The sequence below is a fragment of the Amblyraja radiata genome, unplaced genomic scaffold (genome assembly GCF_010909765.2).
Source record: "Amblyraja radiata isolate CabotCenter1 unplaced genomic scaffold, sAmbRad1.1.pri scaffold_709_ctg1, whole genome shotgun sequence".
Lineage (NCBI taxonomy): Eukaryota > Metazoa > Chordata > Chondrichthyes > Rajiformes > Rajidae > Amblyraja > Amblyraja radiata.
This window is the reverse complement of record NW_022630727.1, coordinates 1-26,331: the sequence shown is the minus strand read 5'-3', so window position 1 is coordinate 26,331 and position 26,331 is coordinate 1. Positions and strand designations below refer to the sequence as shown.

The window sequence follows — 26,331 nt, the reverse complement described above, 5'->3', positions numbered from 1 at the left end:
TAGTGTACGGGGTGATCGGTGGTTGGCGCGGACTCAGTGGGTCGAAAGACCTGTTTCCGCGCTGAATCTCCTAACTAAACTAAACCAAAGAAGGGTCTCGACCCAAAACATCACCCATTTCTTCTCTCCACAGATGCTGTCAGTCCCACTGAATTACTCCAGCACTTTTCGTGTCTGTCTTCTCCACAGATGCTGCCTGACCTGCTGAGTTGCTCCAACACTTTGTCATAGAGTGCTACAGCGTGGAAAAATGCCCTTCAGCCCAATTCGTACCTGTGCTTCTAGATATCTCGGCTCTACACATTCCCCCAGTCCCCTGCCATTCACAGTGAAGACTCTGCCCTGGTTTCACTTCGTAAACTAAATCCTCCCCACCCCCAAACAGGGGCTTCCTCCCTGTGGCTCCCTGCCCCGTACCCGTCGCCGCCTCCTGCTCCTTACCCCCCTTTGCTCCCTCCTCCTTACCCCCACCTGACTTCCAACCCCATTCCTTGGCTCACTTGAGGCCTCAGTTCCCTGCTCCCATTCATCCCCCTCGGCACCAAACCCACTCCCGCTTGCACTCCCCCTCCTCCCCTCGCCCACCCGGGCCCCGCCTCGCCCACCCGGGCCCCGCCTCCCCCCGCCTCCCCCCGCCTCGCCCACCCGGGCCGCCGGCCAGTGCGGGTCCCCTTCACCTCGGCCCAGGCCACGTCCCCGCTGGCGGTTGATCCTCGACTTGTCGCTCGCGGCCGCTCCGCCCGCTCTCGCGCTTAGGCCCAGGCTGGAGGACCATCGGCGCTCGCCTCATCCCGTCTGGAGGACCGGCCCGGAGAACCATCGGCGCTCGCCTCACCCCGTCTGGAGGACCGGCCCGGAGGACCATCGCCGCTCACCTCAACCTAAAGAGCGGAACTTTGGCCGTGACCCTCCACCTCCATGGGTTGACGTCTTTGTCCCCGCCCTGGGGTGACGTTTGTGACCCCCCTCCACCCCGGACGCTGACGTCAGTGAGACGGCGGCGCCGCCATGACGGGGGGAGGGAAGGAGGTGAGTTGAACAATAATGTGATAAACGGTGTATAAATAATCACACACAGTGTAATATCATCACAGATATAATCACACAGTGTTGTATCATCAATGAGATAATTGGGAGGGGAGGAGGTTTCATCAATAACGTGATAAACTGTTATATAGACACTCACACATTACTACATCAATAATCACTCACAGTTACTTTGTTACACGACTGAGATCATCACACAGTTACACACGGTGGTATCATGTTGGGAGAGGGGAGGAGTTGAGTTCATCAATAATTACAACTAAACTGGATAAAATACTCAGATACATAGAAAATAGGTGCAGGAGTAGGCCATTCGGCCCTTCGAGCCTGCACCGCCATTCAATATGATCATGGCTGATCGTCCAACTCAGTATCCCGTACCTGCCTTCTCTCCATACCCCCTGATCCCTTTAGCCACAAGGGCCACATCTAACTCCCTCTTAAATATAGGGAGGTTTCACGGCAGTCGGGTCACGACCCATGACCCGTACTGTTGCTACGCTACTCCAAATGGATTACACGCGATGTACTGCAGGTAGGCACTTATCATTGTTTCCAGCGTAGCAGGCCCGTTAAAACCCGCTGAAATTGTCAATTTTTGCGCTGTAAATAATTATGGAATTCGGGATAAGCGTGAGAGACATTTAGCATACTTCAGAATTCCAAAAGTGAGGAGAAATGACGGTAGATAGAAATGAGAGCTGAAGGGGACAACAACAGCCAGAGTGCTTGGCGAACATTGGCCGTTTGCTCACTGCATTTAATCAACTAAGGCATTATTTGTGTTTTTTTCTTGATTCCTTTGGCATCTAAAAAGTTTCAGAAGTGATAAATCTGGCTGTAATTTTTTTTAATCGCCCATGGTTCTCATGGGTTTTCACATACAAAATGAAAACGCATCTGAAGAAAATTTACAGCCAGATTTATCACTTCTGAGAATTTTTAGATACCAAAGGAATCAAGAAAAAACACAAATAATGCCTGATGAAATGCAGTGAGCAAACGCGATAATTCCCAATATTTTCAATGTTTACCAAGCACTTTAGCTGCTGTAGTCCCTTCAGTTCTCGCTTCTCTATACCTTCATTTCGCATCACTTTTGGAATTCTGGTTAGGTACATTTCTCTCACACTTACCCCGACTCCCACACTTGTTTTCAGCGCAAAAATTCAACATTTTGGCGGTTTTTAACAGGTAGGAAAGTACGCGTTTCTAGCATTAATAACATATACCGCAAGTGACGGATGTCTTCCAGTTGGATTTAGCGGCTCCGTGCGTCGAGCCCTATGACCCAGTGACCTTCCGTGCAACCCCCCTATAGCCAATGAACTGGCCTCAACTACCTTCTGTGGCAGAGAGTTCCAGAGATTCACCACTCACCAATACTCTGCTATATCAATGATATCACACAGAGATAATGAGGAGGTGATTCAATTATCACTGTGTTATATAATCACAGTGACACTGATATCAATCACTGACAGATACACACAGATTATCACAGTTACACACGGTGGTACCATGACGGGTGGAGTTCATCAATAATGTGAGGTTATCCACTTTGGTGGCAAGAACAGGAAGGCAGCTTATTCTCTGAATGGTGTTTAAGAAGGAACTGCAGATGCTGGAAAATCGAAGGTACACAAAAATGCTGGAGAAACTCAGCGGGTGCAGCAGCATCTATGGAGCGAAGGAAATAGGCAACGTTTCGGGCCGAAACCCTTTTTCAGTCTGAAAAAGGGTTTCGGCCCGAAACGTTGCCTATTTCCTTCGCTCCATATATGCTGCTGCACCCGCTGAGTTTCTCCAGCATTTTTGTGTACCTATTATCTGAATGGTGTCAGGTTAAGAAAAGGGACAGTACAACGAGACCTGGGTGTCCTTGTACATCAGTCACTGAAGGTACGCATGCAGGTACAGCAGGCAGTGAAGAAAGCTAATGGTATGTTGGCCTTCTTAACGAGAGGAGTTGAGTATAGGTTCAAAGAGGTCCTTCTGCAGTTGTACGGGGCCCTGGATAGACCACACCTGGAATATTGTGTGCAGCTTTGGTCTTCTATTTTGAGGAAGGGCATTCTTGCTATTGGGGGAGTGCAGCGTAGGTTCATAAGGTTAATTCCCAGGATGGCAGGGCTGTCATATGATGAACAAATGGAGCAACTGGGCTAGTATTCACTGGAATTTGGAAGGATGAGAGGATATCTGAAAGAAACATATAAAATTATTAAGGGATTGGATATGCTAGATGCTGAAAGAATGTTCCCGATGTTCGGGGAGTCCAGAACCAGGGGCCACAGTTTAAGAATAAGGGATAGACCATTTAGGACTGAGATGAGGATAAACTTCACACAGAGAGTTGTGAGTCTGTGCAATTCTCTGCCTCAGAAGGCAATGGAGGCCGATTCACTGGATACAATTATATGAAAGTTAGATCGAGCTCTTAGGGCGAGGGGAATCAAGGGATATGGGGAGAAGGCAGGGACGGGTTACTGATTGTGGATGATCAGTCATGATCGCAGTGAATGGTGGTACTGGCTTGATGGGGGGAATGGCCTGCTCCTGCACCAATTATTTATGTGTCTATGTAGCCGTGTTATATAATCACACAGAAAGATAATGGTGGATAAATCAATCATGGATCACAAACAGTTACGCTGTGTAAATCACTCACAGACAGACACACCCAGTTACACTGAGAGAGAGAGAGAGTTACTCTGTGTTATATAATCACTCACAGATACACACGCAGGTACACTGCGTAAATCACTCACAGATACACACACACACACACACAGCTACACTGCGTAAATCACTCACAGATAAACACACACACACACACAGCTACACTGCGTAAATCACTCACAGATACACACACACGGTTACACTGAGTGAGAGAGAGAGCGTTACATGGTGTTATATAATCACACAGACACACACAAATCACAGTTATACTGGTTAAAGATGGTTACACTGTATAAAACACTCACAGATACACACAGAGATACTGTACGGCGTCAATGATCACACACATTACACTGAGATAATGGGGAGGGGAGGGGAGGAGGTGAGTTCATCAATAATGTGTTAATGATGGATAAACTGTGTATAAAACACTGATTACAGCATCAATAATCACTCACATACACACACTGGGATAATGGGGAGGAGAGGAGTTCATCATCACTGTGTTATATAAACTGTGTTATATACTCTACCACACTACTGTAAAAATGTGTATAAATCACTGTCAGACACACACAGATCATCACAGTTACACATGGTGATACCATGACGGGGAGGAGGGGAGTTCAGCATCACTGATAATGGTGGATAAAACAATCACAGATACACAGAGATACTGTACGACATCAATGATCATAGAAACATAGAAAATAGGTGCAGGAGGAGTCCATTTGGCCCTTCGACCCAGCACCGCCATTCATTATAATAATAATAATAATAAATTGTATTTATGGGCGCCTTTCAAGAGTCTCAAGGACACCTTACAAAAAATTAGCAGGTAGAGGAAAAACATGTAAGGGGAATGAAATAAATAGTAGAGACATGACTAGTACACAAAGTAAAGACAGAATTCAATTCAAAACACAATATGAGGCAATTAATGCACAGATGAAAAGGGAGGGGGACGTGGGGCTAAGGATAGGCAGAGGTGAAGAAATGGGTCTTGAGGCGGGACTGGAAGATGGTGAGGGACACGGAATTGCGGATCAGTTGGGGGAGGGAGTTCCAGAGCCTGGGAGCTGCCCTGGAGAAGGCTCTGTCCCCAAAACTGCAGAGGTTGGACTTGTGGATGGAGAGGAGACCGGCTGATGTGGATCTGAGGGACCGTGAGGGTTGGTAGGGGGAGAGGACTGGACAGGCTAGATGCAGGTAAATGTTCCCAATGTTGGGCGAGTCCAGAACCGGGGGCCAGTCTTAGAATAAAGGGGAGGCCATTTAGGACTGAGGTGAGACAAAAAAAGTTTTCACCCAGAGAGTTGTGAATTTGTAGAATTCCCTGCCACATAGGGCAGTGGAGGCCAAATCACTGGATGGATTTAAGAGAGAGTTAGATAGAGCTCTAGGGGCTGGTGGAATCAAAGGATATGGGGAGAAGGCAGGCAAGGGTTATTGATATGTGGTCAGTGAGATATGGGGGGGGGGGGCAGATGGTGGAGGGCTTTGTAGGTGAGGACCAGGATTTTGTAGGTGATCCGGTGGGAGATGGGAAGCCAGTGAAGTTGTTTGAGGACTGGCGTGATGTGATGCCAGGATTTGGTGTGGGTGATGAGTCGGGCGGCTGCGTTCTGGACCAGTTGGAGTCGGTTGATGTAGGTGGAGCTGATGCCAAGGAGAAGTGAGTTGCAATAGTCCAGGAGATGAAGGCATGGATGAGTCTTTCACCAGCGGGAGGTGTGAGAGGGTCTGAGTTTGGCGATGTTGCGGAGATGAAAGAAGGAGGTTTTAATGACATGGCGGATGTGAGGCTCAAGGGAGAGGGTGGAATCAAAGATCACGCCAAGGTTGCGGGCCTGGGGAGATGGGGAGACAGTGGTACCGTCGATGGTGAGAGTGGGGTTATTGATCATGGCTATGATCATGGCTGATCGTCCCCAATCAATAACCCTTGCCTTCCTTCTCCCCATATCCTTTGATTCCACCAGCCCCTAGAGCTCTATCTAACTCTCTCTTAAATCCATCCAGTGATTTGGCCTCCACTGCCCTATGTGGCAGGGAATTCTACAAATTCACAACTCTCTGGGTGAAAACTTTTTTTTCTCTCACCTCAGTCCTAAATGGCCTCCCCTTTATTCTAAGACTGGCCCCCGGTTCTGGACTCGCCCAACATTGGGAACATTTACCTGCATCTAGCCTGTCCAGTCCTTTTCTAATTTTATATGTTTCTATAAGATACCCCTTCATCCTTCTAAACTCCAGTGAATACAAGCCTAGTCTTTTCAATCTTTCCTCATATGACAAAAGGATTTGAGTATAGGAGCAGGGAGGTTCTACTGCAGTTGTACGGGGTCTTGGTGAGACCACACCTTTTTTGCGTACAGTTTTGGTCTCCAAATCTGAGGAAGGACATTATTGCCATAGAGGGAGTGCAGAGAAGGTTCACCAGACTGATTCCTGGGATGTCAGGACTTTCATATGAAGAAAGACTGGATAGACTTGGCTTGTACTCGCTAGAATTTAGGAGATTGAGGGGGGATCTTATAGAAACTTACAAAATTCTTAAGGGGTTGGACACGCTAGATGCAGGAAGATTGTTCCCGATGTTGGGGAAGTCCAAGTCAAGGGGTCACAGCTTAAGGATAGAGGGGAAATCCTTTAGGACCGAGATGAGAAAAACATTTTTCACACAGAGAGTGGTGAATCTCTGGAACTCTCTGCCACAGAAGGTAGTTGAGGCCAGTTCATTGGTTATATTTAAGAGGGAGTTAGATGTGGCCCTTGTGGCTAAAGGGATTAGTGGGTATGGAGAGAAGGCAGGTACGGAATACTGAGTTGGATGATCAGCCATGACCATTTTGAATGGCGGTGCAGGCTCGAAGGGCCGAATGGCCTACTCCTGCACCTATTTTCTATGTTTCTATTTTCTATGACAGTCCCACCATCCCAGGGATCAATCTCGTGAACCTACGCTGCACAGCCTCAATCACAAGGATGTCCTTCCTCAAATTAGGAGACCAAAACTGTACACAATACTCCAGATGTGGTCTCACCAGAGCCCTATACAACTGCAGAAGAACTTCTCTACTCCTATAGGAATAGGGGACGATCAGCCATGATTACAATGAATGGCGGTGCTGGCTCGAAGGGCCGAATGGCCTCCTCCTGCACCTATTTTCTATGTTTCTTTACTGAAATCCTTGTTATGAAGGCCAGCATTCCATCAGCTTTCTTCACTGCCTGCTGTACCTGTAGGCCAACCTTCAGTGACCGGTGTACAAGGACACCCAGGTCTCGCTGTACCTCCCCCTTACCTAACCTAACCCCATTGAGATAATAATCTGCCCCCATGTTTTTGCCACCAAAGTGGATAACCTCACATCATATATCATCTATATTATACTGTATCTGCCACGCATCTGCCCACTCACTCAACCTGTCCAGGTCACCCTGCAACCTCCTAACATCCTCTTCACAGTTCACACTGCCACCCAGCTTCGTGTCATCCGCAAACTTGCTAGTGTTGCTCCTAATTCCCTCTTCCAAATCATTAATATATATGATAAACAGTTGCGGCCCCAACACCGAGACTTGCGGCACTCCACTCGCCACTGCCTGCCATTCTGAAAAGGACCCGTTCACTCCTACTCACACAGATCACACTGAGATAATAGAGGGGAGGAGGTGAATTCATCACTGAGTTACACTGTGCTGGATAATTACTCGTAGATCACACCAAGATTATTACACTCCCATCATCAATGGTGATCACAGAGAGAGTTCCACTGTGTTCTATAATCTACACACAGATACACTGAGATAACTGGGGAGGTGATGAGATCATCATCACTGACCATACGCTTACACTGTGTATAAAACACTCACAATTTATTAGATAATCACTATAAAACACTTAAAGATGGTTAATGAGGAGGTGAGTTTATCATCAATGATAACACACTTACAATGTGTATAAAACACTCATAGTTTACTAGTTAAACACACAGTTATACTTAGATAATGGTGAGGAGGGGGTGAGCATCATCAATGATCATACATTGTGATGTGTATAAAACACTCACAGATCACACAGAGATCGCTTACACATACACTGAGATAGAAACATAGAAAATAGGTGCAGGAGGAGGCCATTCGGCCCTTCGGCCCTTCATTGTGATCATGGCTGATCGTCCCCTATCAATAACCCGTGCCTGCCTTCTCCCCATATCCTTTGACTCCACTAGCCCCAAGAGCTCTATCTAACTCTCTCTTAAATCCATCCAGTGATTTGGCCTCCACTGCCCTCTGTGGCAGGGAATTCCATAAATTCACTACTCTCTGGGTGAAAACGTATTTTTCTCACCTCAGTCTTAAATGATCTCCCCTTTATTCTAAGACTGTGGCCCTGGTTCTGGACTCGCCCAACATTGGGAACATTTTTCCTGCATCTAGCTTGTCCAGTCCTTTTATAATTTTATATGTTTCTATAAGATATCCCCTCATCCTTCTAAACGCCAGTGAATACAAGCCTTGTCTTTTCAATCTTTCCTCATATGACAGTCCCGCCATCCTGATGAAGCCGAATTTTAGTTAAAAATATAAGAAGATATTAAATTGGCTTCTGGGCTAGCTTACAGCTTATATTTAGTCTCAAATTAGGCTTGCCTCAGGATGCGGTGTGTGAGATAATAAATCCTATAACATTGTCTCCCAAGTGACAAGCAGAGAGGAGAAGCTAGAGAGATCTCTTTGATGTAAGATGTCATAAACCAAATGGCCAATGTTTATGAGGGACGAAGTGATGAGAGAGGAACCAGGGAAGTAGAAAGATAAAATGTCGTAAACCAAATGGCCAATGTTTTTAGTATATCTTGTACCATGTAAACAAAATGCCTTTGATGTGATGCATTCTGTGGAAACCTTTTCCTGTACCTCTGACCATGACTAATGTCTGTGGAATGTGCTAAGGGGACAGAAAAACCCTATTTAATGCCATGTAATTCTGTTGTTCAGAGAAGTGGACGGAGGACGGTCAAGTGTCTGTATTGGTCACTTGACTGGAGTTCTCCCTCCCTTCCATCGGCCGATAATAAGTAAAGTTTTGAACTGGTCTACCAAACAGTTTGTGTGGTGTCTGTTTATTAAGAAGCGAACCTGTTTAGTTGTTAAGAAAAGTAGCTTTTTCATTGGCGTTTTTTTTAGCAGGCCTCGCTGGGACCACATCAACGGCTGACTGTGCAAGAGGTTGCTGGGATTGGAAGGGAGATAACTGAGCTCTATCGGCCCCCTTGTAAGACCGACTCCCTAGAAACTCCCGGGAACGTCTGTGATCCTTCATCAGAGGTTGATCCAGGTTCCCCGCCGAGGTTCTTAGAAACAGACACGGGTAAGACCAGTTGGGCTTTTTATGTATTTTAAAGAAGGAATTGTGTATGTATTTTTAAGCAGGGCTTGTGTAAATATTTCAGAAAGACTTGAGCGGTTCCTCTCTCTCTCTGTCTATCTCTCTTTGTTTTCTCTTTTTTCTCTCTCTACTAAGGGCTCATCGGCCTCGTTGAGACATCCGTGATTTGTCGGGTTGAGATACGGGGGTTGAGGTGTGCGTCTGGCTTATTGAGACATCCGAAGAGTTGTCGGGTTGAGAAATAAGTGGCGTTGTATATTAAGTTTAAAACGTCTGCCAAGTTGAGACCCTATAGCAGAAGGCAATAGGTTGCTGATAGTGTATCCAAACAGGCAGCCTGTACATCCAAATGCGTAGTTTCAGCAGCTGAACAGATGCTAGCAAATAGAACGGTCCTGCCAAACATGAAGGAGGTATGTACATTACAGAGGGACGCCTCTTATATATAAAAATAACTATGGAAACAAGAGGGCTGTGCCATTGATTCAGCACACCCCGCTTGGACAAGTTGGTGTATACGGTTAGCGAGTCGGCCTCGTTGAGACACTTGGGTTGTATATTAAAGAGTTCAAAAGTCAGCCAAATTGAGAAACTGGGGTCTCGAGTAGCGAGTCGGCCTGGTTGATATATTTGGAACAATTCGGAATTAAAAAGTCAGCCAAATTGAGAAACTGGGGTCTCATTTAGCGGGTCGGCCTGGTTGATATATTTTGAACGATTTGGAATTAAGAAGTCTGCTTTCTCTCTCTCTCTCTCTCTCTTTCTCTCTATCTATCTATGGGGAATGCTCTGGATAACAGTGAGGGGGGAACCCCGGTCCCTTCCAACATATGTGTTATTTGAATACTAAGTATAAGAAATTTAGAATGTTAAGTTACAAGTTGACCAAACGGTTGGAGGATGAAGCCTGGCCAGTAGGGGGCGCATGGAATGTAGAGACAATTATATGGGAAAGGAAGGCAGGAAAGGAATGGAAGAAAGGAATTAAAACAGGGAAAGCAGAAGCAGAGAAAAGAAGCATGAGGAGAGTATAGAGTTCGAAGTTGGATGGATACTGCATGTAAGAAGGGGATAGAGTTAAGACACAAGGATAGCACTAGGAAAGGATGGAAATTATTGCAACTAGAATGCCAGTGGGCAGAGGAACAAGAGAATAGAATTAAAAGACAGACAGGAGGTGAGAAACAGGTGATGGTTAGTAAAAATAAACCCAGTACTGGTAAATCCTCTGGAGGAGACTTCATGTCTGGCACGACGTCCCTGTTTGGTAGTGAAGATGAGGAGTTAGATAATCCTAGGAGACGTCCACCTCCCTACGTCCTACCAGTAGCAATGGCATCCTTACCTTTGGCAGCTCCGTCAGTAATATCCATATACCTCGAAGCTCTGACCTTACAAAGCTCCCCAGGATTGGGAGCACGAGAATGCCTTTCTGTGCGTAATTTGTTTAAGGCATTGATGCTACCAGAACAGCTGGCCATTGTTAAATGTACTGCACACACTGGTGCTGGGGACCCTATAGCAAAAGGCAATAGGTTGCTGATAGTGTATCCAAACAGGCAGCCTGTACATCCAAATGCGTAGTTTCAGCAGCTGAACAGATGCTAGCAAATAGAACGGTCCTGCCAAACATGAAGGAGGTATGTACATTACAGAGGGACGCCTCTTATATATAAAAATAACTATGGAAACAAGAGGGCTGTGCCATTGATTCAGCACACCCCGCTTGGACAAGTTGGTGTATACAATACATTTTTACGAAGTAATCCAGGCAAATCAATTAAGATACCCTCAGGGGTGACGCCAATGCCATCACGATCGTTTGAATGCATACAGATTGATTTTATTGAAATGCCAAGGGCCCAGTGTTATAAATATTGCTTAGTGATTTTAGATTTATTTAGTAGGTGGAGTGAAGCTCTACCAACCACTATTAATAAGGAAAAATGTGCACATTTTAATATCCGACAGCAATTCACTGTACACACCACCCACAGGCATCTGGGATGGTGGAAAGAGCCAATGGGGATTGCAAAACAGAATTACCCCGGAGGTAAATCCTTTTTCTGACAAGCAACTATGTTATAAAAAATTGGGGATGAAGGAAAATTCAATGGAGAAATGAGGATAGGGTAGGGAGACTGAAAAGTCAAGGGGAGTCTGACTAATCATGATCTGGATCAATGTCCAATTAGGGTTAGGTAACCAGGATTTTGGTAAACAGAAGTCTTGTCAGAAAAAGGGAAAGTAAATTACAAAGAGACGTATTTGAAGATGAAATATTATATACTGCTGGTAAAACAATGTTTTTGTATATGTACTGCTGGTAAAACAATGTTTTTTGTAGATGGAATGTGTAAAATTAGAAACAATGAGCAAAGTTGTGCGTCGCTTTAAGAACAGTTTGTCCTTTAAAATGCAAATGGTCAGACAGGTTATGGTCTGTTAAGAAACAGTCATGAATGGGGGGGGGGGGGGGGCTATACTCGAATGGTAAAATGTTGGTTGATTATAAATCTTTTGAACCAAGTTAAAAAAGAGGCTCATCCGATTAAAGTGTTAAATGAGATTGGAAATGTCAAAACCACAGAGAAAAAGAAAATGTATTATTGATTACTGATTCTGAGTGAGTTCTTTTGGGAAAGATTGTTTTGATATGATAACAGAGGTTGTCTTTTAAAATGCAAATGAAGCAAGATTACTGTTTGCAAGCAAACAAAAAGATGTTGCTGTAGCATGGGCTGTGTGAGGGAAATGAAGGTAGATGAAAAATTGTCTTATGGCTTACAAAAGGGGGTTTGTGGGAACTCACAATGAGGGATGAAAGGTGAGAAGATAAAGTAGATTGGGGAAGAGAACATATTTGGAGAATTGAATATTTAGGTGGGGAGAGCCTCTTCGGATATAATCGGATTAAATAATAAATTCACAGGGAAGTGTTAAGAAGGAACTGGAGATACTGGAGGATCAAAGGTAGACAAAAGTGCTGGAGAAACTCAGCTGGTGGACAAGATTTACAACTTTTTATTGATACAGGAAAAGCTGCTGTTTCCACCCCCTGGAGAGTGGGGGGAAGCCACTTACAGGCCCTAGGCAATTAACTAATTATGTATGGACGGCAATTAACCCATGTCTTGCCAGATCTACATTCCCAGGTTGGAGGAGTTTTTGCTGGAAACTAGTGACCAAGGCCATAAAAGCTATATGATAATGGTGCTGGGACAAGAAGAAATTGAGACTGTATTGAAAAGAACAACCAAGTATTGCTAACAACATGAACTGCTGTAAAGATTGAAGATCATCGTCGTTGGATACATTTGATTGACTGTGAACAGTTTGTTGAAACAAGGACGATGGGCTTTGACGCTCCCTTTATTCTGGGGTGGCCCAGCCCACATGGACTGAACTTTCTTCAGAATGGCAAACTTGCGGACTAACCCACATTTAAAGGATGGTACACACCTCCTTTTAAACAAGATTGAAGTCAAACATGACAAGCGCAGCAAAGATAACCTGACTACAGACAGTAAGAGGTCTGCAAAGGCCAGTTAAATCTACCTGTTTTTGCCACAACCAAGGCACTGGTGTATTTTTAGGAAACAGTATATTTGTGACAGGGCATTGAAATGTTGCAAATGCAGTGCCACACAAGAGAAGCATGAACCAGTTACACCAGCACACGGGGAATTCCAAGCGAAGCCGAATAAAGGCTGAGCAATTTTTATGATCCTTTTCCTGTCCTATGGTAGTATCTTAGTGTCACGTCCGGGGGAGGTTGGTGGCCATTTAAAATGTTTGGAGGGACTTGTGGAACGATTGTCCACTATGAATTGATTGTGTTACTAGTGTACTATTAATTTGTCTGATGAGATGCTTATGGTCTTTCATATGTACTCAGCAAGGACTGTAGTTGTTATCAAAATTTTGATAAAAGGATGGAATGATGAAGCCGAATTTTAATTAAAAATATAAGAAGATATTAAATTGGCCTCTGACCATGACTAATGTCTGTGGAATGTGCTAAGGGGACAAAAAAACCCTATTTAATGCAATGTAATTCTGTTGTTCAGAGAAGTGGACGGAGGACGGTCAAGTGTCTGTATTGGTCACTTGACTGGAGTTCTCCCTCCCTTCCATCGGCCGATAATAAGGAAAGTTTTGAACTGGTCTACCAAACAGTTTGTGTGGTGTCTGTTTATTAAGAAGCGAACCTGTTTAGTTGTTAAGAAAAGTAGCTTTTTCAATCCCAGGGATCAATCTCGTAAACCTACAATATATTTATATTATAGTATATGGACACATTGATCTGTTTTGTAGTAAATGCCTACTATGTTCTGTGTGCCGAAGCAAAGCAAGAATTTCATTGTCCTATCAGGGACACATGACAATAAACTAATTTGAACTTGAACTCAATCACAAGGATGTCCTTCCTCAAATTAGGAGACCAAAACTGAACACAATACTCCAGCCCTATACAACTGCAGAAGAACCTTACTCCTATACTGAAATCCTCTTGTTATGAAGGCCAACATTCCATTTGCTTTCTTCACTGCCTGCTGCACCTGCATGCCAACTTTAAGTGACGCCCAGGTCTCGCTGCACCTCCCCCTTACCTAACATAACCCCATTGAGATAATAATCTGCCCCCTTGTTTTTGCTGCCAAAGTGGATAACCTCACATTTATCTATGTTATACTGCATCTGCCACGCATCTGCCCACTCACTCAACCTGTCCAGGTCACACTGCAACCTGCTAACATCCTCTTCACGGTTCACACTGCCACCCAGCTTTGTGTCATCCGCAAACTTGCTAGTGTTGCTCCTAATTCCCTCTTCCAAATCATTAATATATATGGTGAACAGTTGGGGCCCCAACACCGAGCCTTGCGGCACTCCACTCGCCACTGCCTGCCATTCTGAAAAGGACCCGTTCACTCCTACTGTTTGCTTCCGGTCTGCCAACCAATTTTCTATCCTTGTCAACACCCTACCCCCAATAACGTGTGCTCTAATTTTAGTCACCAGTCTCCCATGCGGGACCTTATCAAAGGCTTTCTGAAAGTCTAGATACACTACATCCACTGGCACCCCTTCATCCATTTTACCAGTCACATCCTCAAAATATTCCAGAAGATTAGTCAAGCAATTCCAGAAGATTAGACAAGCTCATTGTGAGGGGAGATGATTTCATCAATGTTCACACTGTGTTAATGATGGATAAACTGATATAAAACACACAGAGTTACAATAGACAATAGGTGCAGGAGTAGGCCATTCGGCCCTTCGAGCAACATCACCATTCAATGTGATCATAGCTGATCATCCCCATTCAGTACCCTGTTCCTGCCTTCTACCCATATCCCCTGACTCCGCTATGTTTAAGCCCTATCTTGCTCTCTTTTGAAATTATCCAGGGAACCGGACTCCACTGCCTTCTGAGGCAGAGAATTCCACAGACTCACAACTCTCTGGGTGAAAAAGTATTTCCTCATCTCCGTTCTAAATGGCTTACCCCTTATTCTTAAACTGTGGCCCCTGGTTCTAGACTCCCCCAACATCAGGAACATGTTTATTGCCTCTAGCATGTCCAAACCCTTAATAATCTTTTATGTTTCAATAAGATACCCTCTCATCCTTCTAAACTCAGGGGTATACATACCCAGCTGCTCCATTCTCTCAGTGTATGACGGTGCCGCCATCCCGGGAATTAACCTGGTGAACCTACGCTGCACAGGTACACTGAGATAATGGTGAGGGGAGGTGAAATCATCAATGGTCACACTGTGATAATGTTGCATAAACAAGTATAAAACACTCACAGAGTTACACACAGGTACACCGAGATAATGGTGAGGGGAGGTGAATCATCAATGATCACCCACAGATAATGATGGTTAAACTGATATAAATCACTCCTTGTTTACTTCATAGTTACTCTGTTGCACTGAGATGAAACACACAATGATGGTTAAACTGATGATTCCATGATCTTATGAAGCCTCTCCCTCACTACCTCTCGCCATCTCTCTCCCTTCCTCTCCCTCCTGCTCGCCCCCCCCCCTCACTTTCCCTCTCCCCTCCCCCTCCCTTTCTCTCTCTCCCCCCCTCTCCCTTTCTCCATCCCCTTTTCTCCCTCTCCCCCTCCCTTTCTCCCCCCCTCTCTCTCTCCCAGAGGCAGGGAGGGGGAGGAGGAGAGGATGGGGCGTTGCAGGGCTCGAAATTAACGGTTGCCCGGGTGCCATTGACCACTCAAAGCGCCGCCGGGCAGCCTAAACACCGAGTCATTTTGCCCGGCTTGGCAACCAGATACTGGTTTGTACCGAAGATAGACACAAAAAAACTGGAGTAACTCCATGGGTCAGGCAGCATCTCAGGAGAAAAGGAACGCACCATTTTGTGTTGGCGGTGACGGCTGTATTGTGTGGGAAAGATACTAGATGCGGGGTGACGAAGGGTCGAAGCGAATGACGGCCCCCGAACAGCGACAGCGGCTCCATTACCTCCTCCTCCCGCCTCCCGCCCGCCCTGATAAGGGCCGCTGCTTGCAAATCCGCTAACGGCCCACTTTCAAAACAAACCCTCCCGCACGCCGAGACCGGGAGGAGGGAGGGAGGGGGAGACCTCGGCGTGCAGGAGGGTTTGTTTTGAAAGCGGTTATCGCCGTTAGCGGGTTTGCAAGCAGCGGCCGCGATCAGGGAGGAGGAGGAGATGGAGCCGCGGTCGCGGTCCCTGTGCGAGACCCGTCATTCGCTCCAACACTTCTGAAGCAGCTGCACCATAGATCTTTGAGCTGCACCGCTTGGCCCCGCACCTTGCTGTTGGCTGGCGGAGGAGGGAGGCGGTGGCGTCGAGTTCCCAACGGCCAAGGCAGCGGGGGAATGTTGTCCGAGGAGCGCTGACCTTCCTTACTCCCCACCTCGCCCACCTTTCTCTCTCTCTCTCTCTCTTGTACGCCCCCTCCACCCCCCCTCCCCCCTTATCCTGGTACCCCTTATCTCCATCCCGCACTGATCCCCATTCCCGCCTCTATTCAGTCCTCACTGACATCCCCTGTGCTCCCCTCCCCATCTCCCCCCCCCTAATCTATTCATCCTGCGCTGATCACCCTATCCACCTCGCATTGACTCCTGCCACCCCCCCCCCAATTCACCCTGTACTTACCCCTTTCCCATCCATCCTGCACTTCTCCATCCATCCCGTACTGACCCACCCTCCATTTACCCTGCACCTTCCCCTCATTCATCCTGTAGTGATCTCCCATTCATCCTGCACAGACCCTCCGATCCACACTGTACTGACCCTCCCCCATTCATCCTGCGCTGATCTCTCCCCCCCCCATTCAACATCACTGACATCCCCCGTGCTCTCCCCTCACAATTTTACCTACTCCAACCAACACGTACTAATTCACCTGCCTCAATCCATCCATTCTGCACCGACTGCCTTCTAACCACCGCCCCCCATCCCCCCCACCCCCCCGCCATCTATCCACCCCGCACTGATTCACACACACCCCCCTCCCTGACCCTATTGTCCTGGAAATTTCTTTAGAGCGAACATTGACTATGTTTGATAACGGAATGCAATCAAATATGTTTTAATTCCCAATATTATTATTTGATTTAATCCATAAAGATGGATTAATTATATTGTGAACACGTGAAACATTAAAACCGCAGTGTTCGATTGTCACTGCTACCGTTGACACGTTATTACAGAATTCATTTTAACGGCAAATCAATGCTCTTAATATGGAATATCAGTACTGTGGTTATTTAATGAGCAACATTCACAACTATACGTACGCATATATGTTACCATGGTCCAGGATTTATTGACACAGGTTGATCATACGCTGAATAATTCAACCACATTTTTGTTTGGAAGTGGAAAGAACTAATAGAAATTGCATTAATTGCAATTAATGCATTAATTGCAATGTGTAAAAAGAGTTGAGATACTGTCTTATAATTTTGCTGCATGTCATTGTGGGATATATCATGTCTTGATTGGTGAATGTTTAGTTTGTGACTTTATTTGAAGCAGAAATAATATGTGAATGCTTCATTGAGTATAATTCCGACTGGTAACTACGCACTTCGTCCGAGCACATTATCGCACACGTCATGCAAGCCATCTTAAATGACCACCTAAACTGTCATTTGGCAACCTAAAAAGCTGCCAAGGTTGCCCGGCTGGCAACAGGGAAAAAAAGTTAAGCGAGAGCCCTCGCGTTGAAGAGGGAGGGGGTGAGGGCTAGAGAGGGAGAGAGGGAGGGAGAGAGGAACTTGGTGGGCCAAAGGGCCTGTTTCTGCACTCTCTCCCTCTCTATCCCTCCCTCCCTCTTGAAACTTTCTCACGCATTCGATCCCTCCCTCTTCCCCTCCATTTCCCCCTCCCTCTCAAACTTTCCAAAGCTTTCTCAAATGCTCTCACTCATTCCTTCAATCCTTCCCTCCCTCTCTTCCTCTCCCAACCCACACCCTCTCCCTCTCCTCTCTCAGGGGGTGTGTGTGGGCGGGGTGTGTGTGGGGGAGGGGGGTGTGTGTGGGGGAGGGGGTGTGTGTTGGCAGGGTGTGTGTGGGGGAGAGTGTGTGTGTGGGGGAGGGGGTGTGTGTTGGCGGGGTGTGTGTGGGGGAGAGTGTGTGTGGGGGAGGGGGTGTGTGTTGGCGGGGTGTGTGTGGGGGAGGGGGTGTGTGGGGGAGAGTGTGTGTGTTGGCGGGGTGTGGGGGGGGAGGGCAGCGAGCTTTGTGGAGCCGGATAGAGGGTGTGTGGCCGGGGGGGGGGTGTGGGTGTGGACGGGGTGGGTTGTGGGGGAGGGGATGCGTGGGTGGGATGTGAATGGGGGGAGGAGGGGTATGAGAGCTCAGAGAAAAGACGGTTGGGGAGAGGGGGTACAGGCACGTGCCTTCAGGGTATGCTGTGACTAATATCTCCCCCTCCCTCTCACACCCACCCCTCTCTTACCCCCCCCCCTCTCTCACCCCTCTCCCCCCCTCCCTCCCCATCTCTCTCTCCCCCCCTCCCCCCACTCTCTCCCCCTCCCTCTCCCCCCCCTCTCACGCCCCCTCTCACAACCCCCCCTCCCTCTCTCTCCCCCCCTCTCTCTCCCCCCTCTCAGCCCCCCCTCTCTCCCCCTCTCTCCCCCCCTCTCCCCCCTCTCCCCTCCCCCCTCTCCCTCTCTCCCCCCCCCCCTCTCCTCACGCCCCCTCTCACAACCCCCCCCTCTCCCTCTCTCTCCCCCCATCTCTCTCCCCTCTCACCCTCTCTCCCCTCCCCCCTCCCTCTCTCCCCCCCCTCTCACGCCCCCTCTCACAACCCCCCTCTCTCCCCCCCCACCTCTCCCTCCCTACCTGACTACTATTATAAAAAGGTAATTATTAAAATATAAATAGAAAAGATTCCCAATTCATTTCCTAAATTCAGTCATTATTATTAAATGGTTATTATTTTAACAATCGATCTTAGGTAGGCATAATTCTCCCGTGCCTTTCAATACAATATAATACAATTTATTTGTTGTCATTTGAACCAAGAGGTTCAAACAAAATTTGGTTTCTGCAGTCATACAAAAAAGAAGAAGTACCAAGACACAACACAATTTACACAAACATCCATCACAGTGAATAATAATAATAATAATAATAATAATAATACATTTTATTTATGGGCGCCTTTCAAAAGTCTCAAGGACACCTTACAGAATTTAACAAGAGTAAAAAACATATAATCGGAGTAATATAAATAATAAAGACATCACCAATACACAAATTAAAGACAGAATTCGATCCAAAGACAAAAAAAATCAAAAACACAATGTGAAGAGAGAGAGCAGCGGCAGCTAAACCGCGCCAGCGTACACTCTCCCTTCCGACCGCCATCTTGGACACAAACTAAAATAATCACTTACACACAAAAATCATCCCCCCTCAATGGTTACCACTGTGGGGGAAGGCACAATGTCCAGTCCCCATCCCCAGTTCTCCCAAAGTCAGGCCTATTGAGGCCTCCGCTATAGCCTCTACGGAGGCCCGATGTTCCTGGCCGTTCTCGCCGGGTGCTGTTGTCCCGGCGTCGGGAGAGTCCTCTCAGCGGCTGGGCCTCCTGGAACGGCCGCTTCCTTACCGGAGACCGCGGCTTCCGAAGCCGACAAGGCCGCGTCGGTTTGGAGCTCCCAGGCTCCCGATGTTGAAGTCGGCGCCGCCCGCTCCGCTCCGTAGACCCGCAGCCCGGAGGTGTTGAACTCGGCGGTCACAGCTCACCGGAGCTCCAGCGCGTCGATCCAGCGCGGCGACCCAGGCAAGGCATCGCCCGCTCCGCTCCGCGATAGCGCTCCAGCGCTGTGCTGCCACCGAAGCCAAGGTGCTGGGCGGTCCCTGCCAGCAAACGGCGCTCCACGCCCGCTGGTAGGCCACGAGGACGGGTCGACGGGGCAGCCCGGAGAAAAAGCTGCCTCACCGACCAGGTAGGGACCTAGAAATATAGTTACCCCCTTCCCCCCACATTAAAAAGTCTATTTCTCCCACAAACAAAACACATGACTCACTAGAACTACAAAAAAAAAGTGAATTAAACGGACGGCTGCTGGTTAGCAGCCGTTCCCCAAGATGGCTCCTCCTCACTGTGATGGAAGGCAAAGTCTTATCTCTCCCCTGCACTCCTCATTCTCCTCCCGATGTCAGAGTCAAAGCCCCCGGCGTGCACTAATAAATCCCGCGGCCATTTAAAGCCGTGCCGGGCGATGCAAGGCTGCGCTCCGGGTCTTGGTGTTGGAGCCCCTGGCAGGCGCTAACAAGTCCCGCGGTCATTTAAAGCCACGCCGGGCGATATAAGGCCCCGCTGCAGGTGATCCTCAACCCCGCAACTCGGGCGGGAGAAGGCGCCATTGCGGAAGCCCCAAAAAGCGGTCTCCCAGCAAGGACCCGTGGGCTCCAGGTGTTACTGTCCACCAGACCTGCGTTGGAGCCTCCGAATCTCTGGGGTTGGGCTGTAGCAGCTCGCCACCACAGCTCCTCCCGCTCCAAACTCGGCCAGCTCCGCGATGGTAAGTAAGTCCGCAGGCTATGCGACTGGAGCCCCAGGTCGTTCCGGTTGGATGCCGCTCCACGGTGCTCGGCCCCAACGACAACGGAGACCCGACAGAGAAAAGGTCGGGTTCCCCATGCAGGGGAAAGATTTTTAAAGTTTATCCACCCCCCGTCCCCCACACACATACCCAGTTTAAAAAATAAATAAAAACTACATTCAAACAAGACAAAAAAAATGTACAATGTTCAACTCACTTGCCGTGGACGCTGCTTCAAGCCTTCACTAGCAACGGGCAATAAAGGTAGCTCAAATTCTGCCTTGGCACCATGGCCTGGGTGCAAGGTGCTGCGCATGCCCATAGGAAAGGACACCAATCTGCGCATGAACGATTTTTAAGATGATTTAAAAGTGGACTGACTGCCTAGTGCCTACCCTAAGTAATTACTCACAGCACGCACCTGGGGGGGGTATCACGGGGGAAGGAGGCAGGAGCCAGCGAGGTGGTCCAGAGGGGAAGGGGCTGGAGTGGACGGTGCAATGAGGACTCCCAGCGGGCGCTGGTCACTGGACGTTCTCCTCCGCCGGGATCAGAATCTCCACTCTCCCACGCCGACATCTTCTGGCCCCTCCGAAAATTGTGTCCGGTTGGAAACCACTGCTGGCCATCCTCAGCTCCAGTAGAGACGCGATGGCACAGGAAGGAGCAGACCGTCCTGCAGAGTGACAGGAGAAAACACCAATCCACACGGCGCTGACTGGCAGGAGAGGAGACCGATCTGCGCACACGCGATTTTTAAGATTTTTAAACCTCTCTAACTTTCACATTAGACCACCGATCGGAACAAAATGTGGAGCACTCACAGCACAGGAGAATAGTGAGTAAGCTGACGAAAAATCTTAGCGTTATCGTGTACCGTGTGCGCGCAAATAGAAAGACCGCGCAAACTGGAAGATAACAAGATCAGAGCTTTAGTTATGTATAGATAGATATTCTTTCCGCTGACTGGATAGCATGCAACAAAAAATCTTTTCACTGTACCTCGATACACGTAACAATAAACTGAACACCCTCTCTCTCCCCCCCTCTGTCACCCCCCCCCCTCTCTCTCCCCTCTACCCCTCTCTCCCTCCTCTCTCCCCCTCTCTCTCTTCCTACAGTCTCCGATATCATTGTCTACACCCTGATTACGTTCATCGAAGCCTTGGAAATCGAGGAAAGGATTTTGCTCTAAGAATACTTCTGGTTCAAGTGGATACGGTGAGGAGGGGAAGGGGATGGAGGGGGGGGGGAGGGAGTGAGTGAGTAGGAGAAATGTTGATAAAGTTTTCGAAAGCTTGAGGGATGGAGGGTGGGAGGGAATTAGTGTGGTAAGTTTTAGAAAGTTTGAGAAAATAGGGAGGGAGGGGGAGAGAGCGACAGGCGAGAGAGGGGGAATGAGGAGATAGAGTAGAGAGTGGGGGAGAGAGGTAGAGTGTTAGGGGAGAGAGAGAGATGGGGAGAGACTAGGGGAGAAAGGTGAGGGGAGAGAGCGTGTAACTGATTTGATTTAAATGACACCCAATCCCAACGTTTATTTCCCCAGAAACACCCTCACGACGTCCTCAACGATTTGGCTCGAATTTGTATCCTAGCAGATTGCACATTGATTCTAGTTTGGAGGTACATTCCCTCTCTCCCTCCGTCCCTCTCTCCCTCTGTATCTCCCTCCCTCCCTCTCTCACTCTCTCTCACCCTCCCTCCCCTCTCTATCCCCCTCCCTCCCTCTCTATCTCCATCTCTCTCTCTCCCTTTCCCTCTCATCTCTCAAAAAACGTTCCAAAACGTTCTCACATTCATTCCTTCCCACCCTCCCTCTATCCCTCCTTCCCTCCCCCTCCCTCAAACTTTCTTGAATTTACCAAATCGTTCTCAAACTTTCTCACACTCATTCTCTCGCTCCCTCGTTCTGCACCGGTTCATCACACACTCTCGCTCTACCCATTGCAGCGTTGAAGAAACAGCGCGGTACCTGGAAACCTACAAGATGTACGAGAATAAGCCAGCTGATATATTGAAGGAGAAAGTGGAACAGGATTACATATCAAAGGTAATTAATAGTTTCGGTTAATTATTGTCACGTGTACAGAGTTACAGTGAAAAGCTTTCTTGTTGCGTGCGATGCAGTCAACGAAAAGAAGATACATTCTCTCCCCCACTCCCTCCCTTGCTCCATCTCTCCCTCTCCTTCTCTCACTCCCTCCCCTCTCTTTCTCAATTTAATTTAGTTCATTGTCATGTGTACCAAGGTACAGTGAACTTTTGTTACACACGTGACAATTAACTAAACTAAACCCCTCTCTCTCCCCGCTCTCTAAACTAACCAAAACTAAACTAAACCCCTCTCCTTCCCCCCTCTCTCTCTCTTTCTCTCCCCGCTCTCTAAACTAACCAAAACTAAACCTCTCTCCCTCTCCTCTCTCTCTCTCCCCATCTCTTTCTAAACTAATACAATAAACAAAACAAAACTTATCTTTCTCCCCCACCTCTCCCCCCACTCTCTGCCCCTCTCTCCTATCTCTCTCCCCCTCTATCTCTAAACTAAACTACTCCCCCCCCCCTCACTCTCCCCCCTCTCCCTCCCCTTCTCTCAGGAGATGAGTTTAACTTGGTGGTGTTTAGCACAGACTCAGTGGGCCGAAGGGCTGTTCAATACTGTTTGATAATCTCAGTTCCCACAATAACGACAAGATTATATTCAGCGTGGATTTGAATAAATTTTACTTTTGAAGCTCTTAAAACAAAGATCTCGAGGCGCAGGTACACAGTTGCCTGAAAGTGACGTCACAGATAGATAAGGTCTTTTGGCACATTGGCCTTCTTCAGTCAGAGTATTGAGGACAGAAGTTGGGAGGTCATGTTGCAGTTGTACAAGACGTTGGTGAGGCTGCATTTAGAGTATTGAAGGGTCTCGACCCGAAAAGTCGCCTATTTCCTTCGCTCCATAGATGCTGCCTCACGCGCTGAGTTTCTCCAGCATTTTTGTCTACCTTTAGAGTATTGTGTTCAGTTCTGGGCACCGTGTGGTTGGAAAGATGTTGGCAAGCTGGAAAGGATGCGGAGAAGATTTACGAGGTTGTTGCCAGGACTCAAGGGGTCTTTGCGACAAGGAGACGTTGGAGCAGGCTAGGAATCCCATTCTTGGACTGCAGGAGGATGAGGGGTGATCTTTTCGAGATGTACAAAGTTATGAGAGGAATAGATTGGGTAGACGCACAGGGTCTCTTGCCCAGAGTAGGGGAATCGAAGATCAGAGGACTTAGTTTTAAGGTGAAGGGGAAAAGATTTAATAGGAACCTGACGGGTAACTTTTCCACACATAGGGTGGTGAGAATATGGAACGAGCTGCCAGAGGAGGCAGTTGAGGGACGATCACGACACTTGGACAGGTACATGGATAGGACAGATTTGTAAAGATATGGGTCAAACGTAGGCACGTGGGACTAGTGTAGATGGGACATGTTGGCCGGTGTGTGCAAGTTGGGCCAAAGGGCTTGTTTCTACGCTGTATCACTCTGACACTGTGACTATTGAAAGACGTGTGTGTGTCTGACCCCCAGGAGGAGTGTGTGATGGGACGGGGGACGGTGAGAGAGGGAGGGAGAGAGGGAATGAGTGTATGAGTAAGTTTGAGAGTCTGAAAGAGAGGAGAGGGGGAGGGAGGGAGGAAACAGGGTCCTGAGGTAAAATCTACAGCATTACCGAGACTCAGATAAAGTGGGTTCGATAAAGTGGATCTTGTTTTCGAATCTGTTGGGGGAAGAGAGGAGAAAGAGTTAGTGTGAGAGAGGGATGGGGAGAGAGGGAGGGAGGGAGAGGGGGGAGGGAGAGAAGGAGAGAAGGAGAGAGGGATGGTAGGATGGGGATAGAGGGAGGGAGAGAGCAGGAAAGAAGAGAGGGAGAGGACAGATGGAGAAAGGAGGGCAGGGAGGAAGGAGAGGAGGGAGACGGGGTGGGAGGGGACACTCACAGAGTGTTCGAGAGATTTCTGCTCTGAATCGATCGATTTTGGTTCTAAGTTGAGAGAGACATCGTCGAGGGTAGAGTTTATCGGATTCTCTGGTAGGAGAGAGAGGGGAGAGAGAATATTTAATGCGTATCACATCTGCCTCCCTCTCCCTCCTTCCCTCCCTCCATCTATCCCTCTCTAACACCTCCCACCCTGCCTCTCCCTCCATTTCTCTTTCTCCCTCTCTTCCTCCCTTTCTCCCTCTCCCTCTCTTCCTCCCTCTCTCCCTCTCCCTCTCTCGCCCTCTCTCCCTCCCTGCCTCCCTGCCTCACTGCCTCCCTTTCTCTTTCTCCCTCTTCCTCCCCCTCTCCCTCCCTCCCTCACTCACCATCTCCCACCTCCGTGCGGAAGGCCTTGTTGACGGTGTAGACCTCGTTCGGACCTACCTCCCTCTCCCTCTCCCTCCGCCTCTGCCCCCTGGCTCCCTCGATGACCCAGGGGGCGAGACAGAGGCAGAGGAAGACCCATCCCTGGGCGAGGAGGAGGGAGGCGAGGGGGGGGTCATCCCAAGCATCAGGTCTTGCTCCCAGGCGTGGCCTTCTCTCTCCGCCGAGATAGGCCCCAAAGCAGGCCGCCCAGACCACCACGGAAGCACAGGCCGAAGAGAGGAGGTAGGCTGCAAGCCTGCGGTCCCGTTTCCCAGGGCAACGTAGGCCCAGGCCTGCCAGAACTAGGCCAAGGAGCAGCAGGCCCATAACATATGCCGAGGCTCCGGTGAAATCAGCCTTGGCGATCGAGCAAGGGCTCTGTCCAGCCTCCCGTTCCAAAGGTCTGGCCCTGACGGTGGATGTTAGGAGCCAGGAGGCCTTTATGACGCACTCCACTGAGAACAGGCCCAGGGCCGCCGCCAGGCAAGCCCCATCTCTCGGCGGGCGGCCGTAGCGAGATTTCCAGGCCAAACTACCAGCCAGGGCCGAAAGACAGCTGAAACACAGGCCGCAGAGGCACCCGAAGAGGATGCGGCGGGCCGAGCAGTTGTCGGGGTGAGGCCTGACCACGAAAGCCAGGCTCAGGCCTACTAGGCCCCAGGCTCCAAGGCCTAGCGAGGCCCGGAGAGCGAACCGGCCCTTCCCGTCTGTTTTTCGGGCCCGTACTTCAATTATGAGCAGGGCAAGCAGCAGGCAGGCCCCAAATAGTAGGCCGAAGGAGGCCAGGGACTCCACAAGAATGCCCCAGGCCTCCTTTAGGCCACACAGGCCGAAGTAAATCCAGTTCAGGTCTCTCCGACAACCAACTGGAGCGGTGGCCATCTTGGATGGAGTCTGGTGGAGAGGAGGGATAGAAAGAGAGAGGGGATTAGAGGGCGTAAACGAGGAAGGGGGAGAGATAGGGGGGGAGAGGGAAAAGAAGGGATTATAGATTAAATGGCATGAGCAAGGGAGGGAGAGAGAGGGGAGGAGGGAAAGATAGAGGATCAAAGTGTGTAAACGAGGAAGGGGAGAGGGAGAGAGAGGAGGAAAGAAGTGATTAAAAAGCATAAATGAGGGAGGGGAAAGAGAGGGTGGAAAAAGAGAGGGTGAGGGGGAAGAGAAGGAGGAGGGAGATAGGGAAGGAATGGATTATAGGGTGTAAATGAGGGAGGAGGAGAGAGGGGAAAGAGGGAGGAAGGAAATAAATGGGAGTAAAGGATTAAATAAGGAAGGGGAAGAGAGTGGAGGGTTAATCAGGAAGGGAGAAGGTGGGGCAGGTTTATAAACCTTTGCAAAGCTAAATTGTCTCCCTCCCCCCATCCCTCTCCTTTAACAGAGAACAGTACTGCACTGGAAAAGGCCCTTCGGCCCACCATCGTGCTGTACACGATGCCAAGTTAAACTGATCTCCTCTGCACTTGATCCACATCCCTCCATTCCCTTCATCCCCACCTGCCTCTCCGATACCCTCCCTCATGCTACTAGGATTGGAGTGAGGGAGAGAGGGAGGGAGAGAGAGAGAGGGGGAGGGAAAGAGAGTTTAGTTTATTTTCACGTGTACCGAGGTACAGTGAAAAGCTTTTTTGTTGCATGCTATCAGTCAGCGGAAAGACTATACATGTTTACAACCGAGCCGTCGTACAGAACGTCGCACAGTGTACAGAAACAGGATAACGTTTAGTTTAGTTTAAAGAGAGAGAGAGAGAGATAGAGAGAGAGA

General features: G+C 48.4%; 2 protein-coding genes across 3 annotated transcripts; one reads left to right on the top strand and one right to left on the bottom strand.

Moving 5' to 3' along the window:
* Window positions 1-722: 722 nt before the first annotated feature.
* On the top strand, window positions 723-22,288 carry ercc1 (ERCC excision repair 1, endonuclease non-catalytic subunit; the record flags this gene model as incomplete). The annotated part of the gene is made up of 4 exons (XM_033016975.1): window positions 723-1,022; window positions 21,312-21,413; window positions 21,739-21,815; window positions 22,143-22,288. Coding segments are annotated over 4 exons (600 nt in total), but the record flags the coding sequence as incomplete, so codon positions are not given.
* Window positions 22,289-23,203: 915 nt separating this feature from the next.
* Window positions 23,204-25,459, bottom strand: LOC116970302 (G-protein coupled receptor family C group 5 member C-like). 2 transcript variants are annotated; one of them, XM_033016974.1, is made up of 4 exons: window positions 24,530-25,459; window positions 24,163-24,251; window positions 23,895-23,942; window positions 23,204-23,238 (listed from the first exon to the last, which is right to left on the bottom strand). In XM_033016974.1, the coding sequence occupies exons 1-3, from the start codon at window positions 25,449-25,451 to the stop codon at window positions 23,901-23,903; spliced, it is 1,053 nt and encodes a 350-aa protein (XP_032872865.1). In that variant the 5' UTR covers window positions 25,452-25,459; the 3' UTR covers window positions 23,204-23,238; window positions 23,895-23,900. The 2 variants fall into 2 exon arrangements, with proteins under 2 accessions (XP_032872865.1, XP_032872864.1); XM_033016973.1 differs by lacking the exon at window positions 23,204-23,238 and having other exon boundaries at window positions 23,621-23,942.
* Window positions 25,460-26,331: the final 872 nt, after the last annotated feature.

What these genes read in the sequence shown, in the direction of transcription:
- LOC116970302 (XM_033016974.1), bottom strand. Translation starts at nt 25,451, where the DNA reads ATGGCCACCGCTCCAGTTGGTTGTCGGAGAGACCTGAACTGGATTTAC. An exon ending in CCGCACGGAGGTGGGAGATG is followed by an intron (nt 24,252 to 24,529) that starts GTGAGTGAGGGA and finishes CTCTCCTACCAG; the next exon opens with AGAATCCGATAAACTCTACC. An exon ending in AGAAATCTCTCGAACACTCT is followed by an intron (nt 23,943 to 24,162) that starts GTGAGTGTCCCC and finishes TTCCCCCAACAG; the next exon opens with ATTCGAAAACAAGATCCACT.